General features: G+C 33.6%; 1 protein-coding gene across 1 annotated transcript in view; it reads right to left on the bottom strand.

Moving 5' to 3' along the window:
* Nucleotides 1–13,182, bottom strand: part of LOC149792339 (protein C-mannosyl-transferase DPY19L3-like) — a 113,169-nt gene that overhangs the window by 53,192 nt on the left and 46,795 nt on the right. Inside the window, exons 6-7 of the mRNA XM_089970913.1 lie at nucleotides 12,905–13,028; nucleotides 4,192–4,326 (exon numbers count right to left, since the gene is read on the bottom strand). Coding sequence (XP_089827039.1) covers nucleotides 4,192–4,326; nucleotides 12,905–13,028 — 259 coding nt within the window. The remainder of the gene's footprint in view (nucleotides 1–4,191; nucleotides 4,327–12,904; nucleotides 13,029–13,182) is intronic.

The raw sequence follows: 13,182 nt of genomic DNA, 5'->3' as shown, positions 1-13,182 counted from the left end.
TGAGAACATGTACAAAATGATTTATTTATCCCTCTGGAATTTTAACATCAATTACTGCTTCAAGTTTTCATATAAACACTTTGAGCTTTAAAAGGCAACCGACTCATATTACATTTCAAAACACTTTGTACCAGCTGTGACTATGAATGTTTTGCACGCCAGTAGATCACTAAGTGCTGGGGTACAGAGCCTGGATCTGAATTCAGTTTATTTTCTTTTAAAAAATACTGAACAATCTCTCACAGTCAGCATTAGAATGGTAAAGAACCAATATTCCTTTCATAACCTGACAAAGAAGAGGAAATTTATATCTTACAGTTATTGGGTCTTTTAGCTGGGAAATAAGATGAGAAAATCAACTCTATCTGTATGAAGTACATTGTAAGGTAGAATGAAGTGCCAATTTGATACTTCAGGAGTTCTTCTAATTTATCAGCAGTTTTTCCTGCAACATGGTGCATCATATGACAGAGACAACCTGATATGTACAATGATGGAGACATTTTTTCAAAATATAGAATGCAACTTCTTTATGAATTCCAGTTATCACTGAGGCAGTATCAGCTTAAAACCCCATACAATTATGCCAACTTAAGTTTATTCAAAGTATTATCCAGCAAATAAATAAAATGTTTTCTCCAGTAGAATCTACTGTTAAATCTGGTAATGAAAGAGAAGCACTCTGACTTTGCCCTTTTTGTTGTCAAAGTCTCTTACACAGAATGGGCACAATCACTACTCCTGTCTGATGCAATACTAAATGGCCCAATTTTCATGGCTTCTGCAATTTTAAGTGAAGTATCTTCTGCTAAACACCTAACAATATTAGATGATTTTGTTCTTGCACACACATATTTTCTGCAATTTTTGAATCAGGAAACATCCATCTGAACAAAGGACCAGTGTAGTCTTCTACCAGTATAGGTTGTCTGTGTTTTATTAAGAACTCAGTAGATAACTCATCTGCATTTATAAAATTCATGTCCACAATTTAGTTCTGCTGTATAAAAAAAGTTACCTCAGTACTGGAGTTAGTAAACGAGCTAATTCAAGGTTTCTTGTTTTACCACACTGACCAATATTTAAATCCTTTCCATGCAGCCTGCAAGGGGCATGAAGATCCCTATAATGGAACGCTGTATTGTGTAATTCATGTATTCATCTCTGAGTCAGTTTTTCATCTTTTCCTAATCCATCTGTGAAATTATTTGAAAAATATTTTTGCTCTAACACATACAGACTAAAAAAAATCTGACTTGACTTTTAGTGCCAAATACCTACAGACTGGTTCTGTTCTGAATTAGAACAAAGAATCTGCCAGCAAAGAATAAAAGTTAGAAAACCAGTCTGTTCTTTCCTAACTAAGCCATACAGCTACTATAAATAGAAACTGAGGTCAAAAGTTGAAAGTAGAAACCAGCGTGTTTCTTTAAGTAGGGTAACTGCTATAAACAGAACATAATACTGTTAGGAAAGTGCATGCAAGTCTTCGGACAAGCATACTCTTATGTCATAGTTACATAGAAGCCATCTTTTCTAGAATATGGTCTGTGGGATTAATGTAATGTTAATAAAAATGAGAAAACAAATTATTAATTTTTTGGAGGGGGATATACCAAAACAAGTAATCTAAATACAGTTATGTGTAATGCGTAATTTGGTGAAAAAAAAGCGTAATGATTACGCTAAAAGTATAATGGGTGGCATGTATGCTTGTCCTGCCTTCAATTTCAAAAATTTCATGCACTGGCTCCGGATGCAGATCTACAACCTTGCAAATGCCCCCCACCCTCGAAGGTCTTATGGACCTGGATAAAGAGGTAGACTTTTTATGGAACCAGGCTTTAAGCCCTGCTACACAAATCGCCTACTGCAGTTAACGCTTTTAGGACCTTCATGCTGATGTGTGGCTTTGCCTCAAACATGCAGCTTTCGCCAGATATTACGGAGAACACCTTAATCTATTTTGTGACACAATGCGCAAGAGCCCTCAACTTGAAGCATTCTACAATAAAATTGTACCTCTGTGGCATTAGGTACAAGTATATTCAGGCTGGTATGCAATCACCATTAACCAGACAGAAAAAATCTGCAGCATCTTGCCACCATCCTCCAGGCAATAAAAAAAACCCAAAGTTCGTCTGCAAAACTGCGCCAGCCTATTACATACATTATCCTGACAAGCATTTGTACAATTCTGCAAGGAGGAGTATTTGACACACACACAGATTTGTTGTTGTTGACTGTATGCATAGTTGCTTTCTTCAGATTTCTGAGATGTAGGGAATTCACTGTTCAGGTTTCCTTCGATCCAACCATTCATCTCTGTGGGTGATGTGCACTTCCACCTAGAAACTGTGTTTCTCAAGTTAAAATCATCAAAAACTGACCCTTTCTGTAGGGTTGTGACCATTCAGTTACATGTCACAGGTTGTGCTATATGTCCATACTCTGCTCTGAAGCCTTTCGTGCAATTCAGGAGACATTCATCATCTCAGCCATATGCCCCACTTTTCATTATGGCTACAGGTCAAGCGTTATCAAGAGTTGTGTTCCTTAATCATATGTGACGTGTCTACTTTAAGATGGGATTGGACATTTCCCAGTACAGTGGCCATTCATTCCATATAGGTGCAGCTACTTCAGCAGCAGTGGCCTGGCTGGAAGACCATATAATCAAAGTTCTGGGCCTGTGGTCTTCAGATTGTTACACAAGATACATTCACACACCTCTTAGTACTATTCGGGTAGTGCAGAGGGCCATGGCAATGGATGCGGATAGTAATACACAGCAACCCATGATCATGCTGCATTCAACTTACAGGGATAGAAGGTCTCACACTGACACTGTTCTTCCATCCTGGGTGTGTTTCTGGATAGAATTTGTCGCTACTGTACCATGTGATGTAACTGCTGTGGTTCCAGTTTCCATAGTCGTTCATTGTGTTTCTGTATTCATTATGTGTGGAGTTCTGCATGCATGTGATACGAGTGTTCTTTGTGTGGCACTTCTGCCTATCCATTATGTGTGGAGTTCTGCATGCGTGTGATACAAGTGTTCTTTGTGTGGCACTTCTGCCTATCCATTATGTGTGGAGTTCTGCACGCGTGTGATACCAGTGTTCTTTGTGTGGCACTTGTGCATATCCATATTTTCATAGCCATACATGCATTCAGTTTCTTTATTCCTAGAGGTGTTATTGCATTCTCATGGTATTCTTCTACCCATTTCATGGATGTGATCATCTTGCTTCTCATCTGATTTGGATGTGATAACTTAGTCGTATCCATTCTCAAACAGTTCATCTTTGCCATATTCCAAGACATGCATGGAACCTTTTCGAGACATTCTCACAAGACTTGATATTTTATCATAATTCACAGACTTACTGCAGTTCATGTGGCTTTGTCGTGATAAGTCAGAGGCTGCTGTTACAGTGGTAATACCAGTCTTTCTACAGAAATTACATGCTGTTTCTTGCCACTGTCGATTTATTCCTACATGCATGTATACCTTTCTTTTACGTTATTGTTGATATGCTGATGTTGTATAGATGGATTATTTTTTCTTTCTCTTTTTCTTCACTGAACACTGAAGGCTTCCCAATATTACATTCTTGGGGCACAACATCTGCTGCACATATGTTTTATTCAGGCATTCACTTCATTCCATTCTGTTTATTCACCCAATAATCTAATGTCAGCACTATATCGTGTATTCAAACTAAACCACTGAGTGAAGTCCACACAGTTGTCGCTGTCATCCCAACCTTTGTTGGACAGCCCAGTCTTCGCTGGGGTCCTTCAGTTTCCGCTGAAGAAACTTTACTTAAGGGTTATCCATAACATTCTGTCAGGGAGTTTCACAGACCAGCTGTGACCTCTGAACAACCACATTGTGCCATTCAGTAGCCACTGAATCACTCACTGACAGAATGAACCAAAACAGTTTCATAAGTAGCAGCAGACAGTCCCCCTAGGCAAACAGTATAATTATAAATAAAAACTTAACTGGATCTGTGTTTTGTTGTGTATAAATACTGGTATATTAAAAAATATGTCAGGGTAAAATAGTTCCTAACAATCATTTTACCACTGAATTAACTGAAATAAACTTTCTGGAGAACAGAACTTCAACTTTATTTCATCATTATTTCAAATCTATTCTTTGCCTAATTACTTTGACCTTACCTTATGTGGCGGTACCATGTCAAGGATCCAGACACCAAACAAAGCAAAGGTCTGGAGCAGCATGATAAACTGGTTAAACTGCCAGCACAGGTTGAAGAAAAAGGTACTTATGGCTATCAAAGAGATGGCAAGTTTCTGAAAATGAGAAAATGAAAAATTAATAAAAGGACATCTGAAAATGCAAGAAATATTTCTGATTGGTCACCAAGTTAGAATCAACAGACAAAAAATCCACAATAACATGTTGGATTTCAAACAGACCCATGGTAACAAAAATATATACATCATTGTCTGTTTGTCAACAAACATCTCAATGTGAGACAGGGATATCAGTCCAATATTGTGAAGCTATGAGGGTAATAATTTGAGTTTTATTATGGCATGATCTATTGGTTTAGCTGTGATATATCAAGTTATGACTAAAACTACCAGTTATATGACTAAAACTAAGAGTTATACGACTAAAACTACCAGTTATATGACTAAAACTAAGAGTTATACAACTAAAACTACCAGTTATACGACTAAAACTACCAGTTATATGACTAAAACTACCAGTTATATGACTAAAACTACCAGTTATATGACTAAAACTAAGAGTTATACGACTAAAACTACCAGTTATATGACTATAACTACCAGTTATACGACTAAAACTACCAGTTATACGACTAAAACTACCAGTTATATGACTAAAACTACCAGTTATATGACTAAAACTACCAGTTATACGACTAAAACTACCAATTATATGACTAAAACTACCAGTTATATGACTAAAACTAAGAGTTATACAACTAAAACTACCAGTTATATGACTAAAACTACCAGTTATATGACTAAAACTACCAGTTATATGACTAAAACTAAGAGTTATACGACTAAAACTACCAGTTATATGACTAAAACTAAGAGTTATACAACTAAAACTACCAGTTATACGACTAAAACTACCAGTTATATGACTAAAACTACCAGTTATATGACTAAAACTACCAGTTATATGACTAAAACTAAGAGTTATACGACTAAAACTACCAGTTATATGACTATAACTACCAGTTATACGACTAAAACTACCAGTTATACGACTAAAACTACCAGTTATATGACTAAAACTACCAGTTATATGACTAAAACTACCAGTTATACGACTAAAACTACCAATTATATGACTAAAACTACCAGTTACATGACTAAAACTACCAGTTATATGACTATAACTACCAGTTATATGACTAAAACTACCAGTTATATGACTAAAACTAAGAGTTATACGACTAAAACTACCAGTTATATGACTATAACTACCAGTTATACGACTAAAACTACCAGTTATACGACTAAAACTACCAGTTATATGACTAAAACTACCAGTTATATGACTAAAACTACCAGTTATACGACTAAAACTACCAGTTATACGACTAAAACTACCAGTTATATGACTATAACTACCAGTTATATGACTAAAACTACCAGTTATATGACTATAACTACCAGTTATATGACTAAAACTACCAGTTATATGACTATAACTACCAGTTATATGACTAAAACTACCAGTTATACGACTAAAACTACCAGTTATACACCTCTAAATGACACAATTAGTACTGAAATAATGAAAACTACAAAATACACTGCTTTCAATCCTTCTTTGGCAACTACTGTATTTACATCAAGTATTCTGGTTTGAGCTACACAATTTTTTTACACAAGTCACATGAATATTTCCAAGCTTTTCACAATGTAGCATTAATTTTGTATCTCAATTTCCAAGTCTTTCACAATGTAGAAATAATTTAGTATCTCAATTTCCAAGTCTTTCACAATGTAGAAATAATTTTGTATCTCAATTCCCATCTTTCACAATGTAGAAATAATTTAGTATCTCAATTTCCAAGTCTTTCACAATGTAGAAATAATTTAGTATCTCACTTTCCAAGTCTTTCACAGTGTAGAAATAATTTTGTATCTCAATTTCCAAGTTTTTCACAATGTAGAAATAATTTAGTATCTCAATTTCCCAGTCTTTAACAATGTAGAAATAATTTAGTATCTCAATTTCCAAGTCTTTCACAATGTAGAAATAATTTAGTATCTCAATTTCCAAGTCTTTCACAATGTAGAAATAATTTTGTATCTCAATTTCCAAGTCTTTCACAATGTAGAAATAATTTAGTATCTCAATTTCCAAGTCTTTCACAATGTAGAAATAATTTAGTATCTCAATTTCCAAGTCTTTCACAATGTAGAAATAAGTTAGTATCTCAATTTCCCAGTCTTTAACAATGTAGAAATAATTTAGTATCTCAATTTCCAAGTCTTTCACAGTGTAGAAATAATTTAGTATCTCACACTGTCAACTGCAACTGCTAACCCCATTTAGTATCTCAAAGTAAATTAATACTACTTTCTGTTATGTATATTTAATTTGTATAGCTTGTTTGTTTGTGTTTTTTTTAAATTTCATTTTATGCTTTGGTAATGTAAAATTGTATAGCTGACCTTGTCAAAAATCAGTGACACTTTTGTAGACAAAACTGTTAACCTTTTTCTGACTGAAGGATAAATATTATGATTATTATATTGGTTTCAGCCAAGGACATGATGTTTACCATGTTTTATTATAATTTTAGCAACAGATCTTCTAATTATACCTAAGATTTTATCTTGTAAACATCTGGTACATTCCAGAGTGAAATTTTCAATTAGGTAATGTATTTTTTTTAGAGAAAATGCTAATTTTGATCTAGGTCAGGTAGAGAAGTATACAGTTTTGATAATGAGAAAAATTATTTATTCCTGCTAAAACATCTGAAGAAAAAATCAGTCCAGTATTTCATTTGGGCTGGAAATTATCTATTCACTGGAAATAGTGCTCATCTAAAAAAATATTCTTGGAAAATCAGACTTGCATTTATAATGAAATTCAAACAAGGATATATTCTTGTATATTATTATCGTGATTCAACAAAAGACTGTTCAAACATCATTACTATTCAAGCTATCATAGGCATGTCAACACTTTCAATGTTGGATTTATTCCGGAATACCACTAAAGTTTGTTCACAACTTTAATCATCAAGATGTGTTAGTAATTCTAGGAGTATTTGGGATGCTTTAATTTGTAATAAATGTAAGTTATTCTTTATATATATTTACTTTGTATTATAAGGCAATAAACTGTTCACTGAATTTTACAAAACATAATGGCTTTCACTCTTCTTTTACTTTGTTTAAGACACCAAGTCATAACACTTGCTCTGTTTATCTGTGGTTGTTCTAGGGTTTAATGCCATTTTTCAGCACAAGATAGGGTATACATGGCAGCCAGTATAACTGGTGGAGGAAGAACCCTGGAAAACCCAGGAAAGAACCACTGACCCACGAGAAGCTACTGGCAGGCTTTCCCACGTACCCACACTAGCCGAGCCTTGGACTCGAACCCACGCAGATAGAGGTGAGATGGCAGTAATCCAGAACGGTGAGTGCTTTAGATCACTCAGCCACTCGGGGCCCCTACTCTGTTTAGTAACACACTGTTAATTGTTACTGCTTAGTCCATTTAGTATCTCATTATAAATTATTACTGCTTATTCCACACACTATATCACTCTGAATTACTATTACTTACTCAATTTAGTATCTCACTGTAAATTTATTACTGCTTACTACATTTAGTATTTCACTGTTTATTGTTACTACTTACTCCATTAGGCATCAGAGTGTAAATGATTGCTGCTTACTTCATTTAGTATCTCACTGTAAATCATGCTTACTCCACTGAGTATCTCACTGTAAATTACTACACTTACTGGTAACCCTCTACATGAAAAGGGACAATTGATTTGTTTCAGTTATAGAGTTGATGTACTTCCCTTGTCCCGAGGCCTGAAATCTGGCCTTCAACATGGTCAAAAAAATTGTGGTAATTGGACAAAAAGGTGCATAAAGACTCCCCATCAACACTGTTATTTGTTCTTTAACAACTTCTAACTGGTGAAGTTAATAGTAAACTTATGAATATTTTGTCCATCTGTTTTTCTATTTGAAAAAAGCTAACTGCACAATCTGACATTATGAGTGGAAGTTAAAAATTCTATAATCACTGCATGAAGCAATAATCAAGTAGACAAGTTCTCTTAAATTACATTAGACTGTATGAAGTAATAATCAAGTAGACAAGTTCTCTTAAATTACATTAGACTGTATGAAGTAATAATCAAGTAGACAAGTTCTCTTCAATTACATTAGACTGCATGAAGCAATAATCAAGTAGACAAGTTCTCTTCAATTACATTCGACTGCATGAAGTAATAATCAAGTAGACAAGTTCTCTTCAATTACATTAGACTGCATGAAGCAATAATCAAGTAGACAAGTTCTCTTCAATTACATTCGACTGCATGAAGTAATAATCAAGTAGACAAGTTCTCTTAAATTACATTAGACTGCATGAAGTAATAATCAAGTAGACAAGTTCTCTTCAATTACATTAGACTGCATGAAGCAATAATCAAGTAGACAAGTTCTCTTCAATTACATTAGACTGCATGAAGCAATAATCAAGTAGACAAGTTCTCTTCAATTACATTCGACTGCATGAAGCAATAATCAAGTAGACAAGTTCTCTTCAATTACATTAGACTGCATGAAGTAATAATCAAGTAGACAAGTTCTCTTCAATTACATTAGACTGCATGAAGTAATAATCAAGTAGACAAGTTCTCTTCAATTACATTAGACTGCATGAAGTAATAATCAAGTAGACAAGTTCTCTTCAATTACATTAGACTGCATGAAGCAATAATCAAGTAGACAAGTTCTCTTCAATTATATTAGACTGCATGAAGCAATAATCAAGTAGACAAGTTCTCTTCAATTACATTAGACTGCATGAAGTAATAATCAAGTAGACAAGTTCTCTTCAATTACATTCGACTGCATGAAGTAATAATCAAGTAGACAAGTTCTCTTCAATTACATTCGACTGCATGAAGTAATAATCAAGTAGACAAGTTCTCTTCAATTACATTCGACTGCATGAAGTAATAATCAAGTAGACAAGTTCTCTTCAATTACATTAGACTGCATGAAGTAATAATCAAGTAGACAAGTTCTCTTCAATTACATTAGACTGCATGAAGTAATAATCAAGTAGACAAGTTCTCTTCAATTACATTTGACTGCATGAAGCAATAATCAAGTAGACAAGTTCTCTTCAATTACATTAGACTGCATGAAGTAATAATCAAGTAGACAAGTTCTCTTCAATTACATTAGACTGCATGAAGTAATAATCAAGTAGACAAGTTCTCTTCAATTACATTCGACTGCATGAAGTAATAATCAAGTAGACAAGTTCTCTTCAATTACATTCGACTGCATGAAGTAATAATCAAGTAGACAAGTTCTCTTCAATTACATTAGACTGCATGAAGTAATAATCAAGTAGACAAGTTCTCTTCAATTACATTAGACTGCATGAAGTAATAATCAAGTAGACAAGTTCTCTTCAATTACATTAGACTGCATGAAGCAATAATCAAGTAGACAAGTTCTCTTCAATTACATTAGACTGTATGAAGTAATAATCAAGTAGACAAGTTCTCTTCAATTACATTAGACTGTATGAAGTAATAATCAAGTAGACAAGTTCTCTTCAATTACATTAGACTGTATGAAGTAATAATCAAGTAGACAAGTTCTCTTCAATTACATTCGACTGCATGAAGCAATAATCAAGTAGACAAGTTCTCTTCAATTACATTCGACTGCATGAAGTAATAATCAAGTAGACAAGTTCTCTTCAATTACATCAGACTGCATGAAGCAATAATCAAGTAGACAAGTTCTCTTCAATTACATTAGACTGCATGAAGCAATAATCAAGTAGACAAGTTCTCTTCAATTACATTCGACTGCATGAAGTAATAATCAAGTAGACAAGTTCTCTTCAATTACATTAGACTGCATGAAGCAATAATCAAGTAGACAAGTTCTCTTCAATTACATTAGACTGCATGAAGCAATAATCAAGTAGACAAGTTCTCTTCGATTACATTAGACTGCATGAAGCAATAATCAAGTAGACAAGTTCTCTTCGATTACATTAGACTGCATGAAGCAATAATCAAGTAGACAAGTTCTCTTCGATTACATTAGACTGCATGAAGTAATAATCAAGTAGACAAGTTCTCTTCAATTACATTAGACTGCATGAAGCAATAATCAAGTAGACAAGTTCTCTTCAATTACATTAGACTGCATGAAGCAATAATCAAGTAGACAAGTTCTCTTCAATTACATTAGACTGCATGAAGCAATAATCAAGTAGACAAGTTCTCTTCAATTACATTAGACTGCATGAAGTAATAATCAAGTAGACAAGTTCTCTTCAATTACATTAGACTGTATGAAGTAATAATCAAGTAGACAAGTTCTCTTCAATTACATTAGACTGTATGAAGTAATAATCAAGTAGAAAAGTTCTCTTCAATTACATTAGACTGTATGAAGTAATAATCAAGTAGACAAGTTCTCTTCAATTACATTAGACTGTATGAAGTAATAATCAAGCAGACAAGTTCTCTTCAATTACATTAGACTGCATGAAGTAATAATCAAGTAGACAAGTTCTCTTCAATTACATTAGACTGCATGAAGCAATAATCAAGTAGACAAGTTCTCTTCAATTACATTAGACTGCATGAAGTAATAATCAAGTAGACAAGTTCTCTTCAATTACATTAGACTGCATGAAGTAATAATCAAGTAGACAAGTTCTCTTCAATTATATTAGACTGCATGAAGTAATAATCAAGTAGACAAGTTCTCTTCAATTACATTCGACTGCATGAAGTAATAATCAAGTAGACAAATTCTCTTCAATTACATTAGACTGCATGAAGCAATAATCAAGTAGACAAGTTCTCTTCAATTACATTAGACTGTATGAAGTAATAATCAAGCAGACAAGTTCTCTTCAATTACATTAGACTGCATGAAGTAATAATCAAGTAGACAAGTTCTCTTCAATTACATTAGACTGCATGAAGTAATAATCAAGCAGACAAGTTCTCTTCAATTACATTAGACTGTATGAAGCAATAATCAAGTAGACAAGTTCTCTTCAATTACATTAGACTCCAATAACAGCAAGAAGCAATAATCAATTAGACAAGTTCACTTAAATTATATAAGGCTGTACATATAATAAATTGCAGCTGACAAAAAATAAACAAAAACAGACCTCAGATCTCGATGATAAAACTGAAACATGAATTTTCAACCAAACTAAGTGATAAAACTGAAACATGAATTTTCAACCAAATTTTATGATAAAACTGAAACATGAATTTTCAACCAAACTAAGTGATAAAACTGAAACATGAATTTTCAACCAAATTTTATGATAAAACTGAAACATGAATTTTCAATGAAATTAAAAGATAAAACTGAAACATGAATTTTCAACGAAATTAAAAGATAAAACTGAAACATGAATTTTTAACCAAATAAAAAGATAAAACTGAAACATGAATTTTCAACCAAATTAAATGATATAACTGAAAAGTTAACTGAATGTTTGATAATCATCAACTAGTCATCAGGATATAACTGTATGCCATGCTTCATTACCGTCCTCCAAGTACAAGTAATTTAGGACGAGTTGCAAGAACAAACAACTGTACGACAAGCTTTGCCTTTCTCCAAGTACTAGTAGTTTAGGACAAGTAGTAAGAACAAAACAACTATGCCAAGCTTCATTACCTTCCTCCAAATACTAGTAGTTTAGGACAAGTGTCAAGAACAAACTGTATGCCAAGCTTCATCGCCTTTCTCCAAGTACTAGTAGTTTAGGACAATTAGAAAGAACAAAACAACTCTATGCCAAGCTTCATCCCCTTTCTCCAAGTACTAGTAGTTTAGGACAAGTAGTAAGAACAAAACAACTCTATGCCAATGCCATGCTTCATCGCCTTTCTCCAAGTACTAGTAGTTTAGGACAAGTAGTAAGAACAAAACAACTCTATGCCTATGCCAATGCCATGCTTCATCGCCTTTCTCCAAGTACTAGTAGTTTAGGACAAGTAGTAAGAACAAAACAACTGTATGCCTATGCCAATGCCATGCTTCATCGCCTTTCTCCAAGTACTAGTAGTTTAGGACAAGTAGTAAGAACAAAACAACTGTATGCCAAGCTTCATTACCTTCCTCCAAGTACTAGTAGTTTAGGACAAGTAGTAAGAACAAAACAACTGTATGCCAAGCTTCATTACCTTCCTCCAAATACTAGTAGTTTTGGAAGAATATCAATAATAAACATATGATAAACATACAACAGATACAAGTCCATTGCATAAGTTCTTGGTCTTTGATAAAATAAAAATGTTACATGCAGCCAAGGGAGAAAAAATAATTCTGTTGCAAAGGACAAAAGAAGAACAAAAATATGAGGTGATTTATTTGGTATTAATACTAAGTGCTCCTTATATTATACAATTAATAAAAATATTTTCTCTGTTGTAAAATCATTGCATCATGTACTTACATTAATTTCGACACTTTATTGGAAATTATATGGAAATTACTGGGCTTGAGAACTTTAAAACATGACTCTGAAAAAATTCTAAGTAAACTAACTGTTCTACCTATATAAAAAAAACAGAATCAAGTAACATATTTTGATGTTCTGCATACTGACTGGTTTAGTTTCTGAGATGCTGGGTTTGAAGAAGAACGATATGGCAGCTATCTGAACCCACAGGAAAGGGAGAGAAAAACTCTCTCTGAGTGGGATGACATACTCCACTCTCGTGGTATCCAGCCTGAAAATACAAATAATGGTAAAAGGAAAATCATCATTCTATGATCAAGCTGATACAATGTACAAAACCTGGGGAAGCAGAATTCAAATGTCCAGCATCACAGAATAAAATGGAAAATTTTGCTCGACAAAGTAAAATTTTACTGTTACTTGCT

Source organism: Sinohyriopsis cumingii, chromosome 9 (assembly GCF_028554795.1).
Source record: "Sinohyriopsis cumingii isolate HCF-2022 chromosome 9, ASM2855479v2, whole genome shotgun sequence".
NCBI classification, from domain to species: Eukaryota; Metazoa; Mollusca; class Bivalvia; order Unionida; family Unionidae; genus Sinohyriopsis; species Sinohyriopsis cumingii.
Note: the sequence above shows the minus strand (reverse complement) of the source record. Positions and strands in the feature narration are given on the sequence as shown.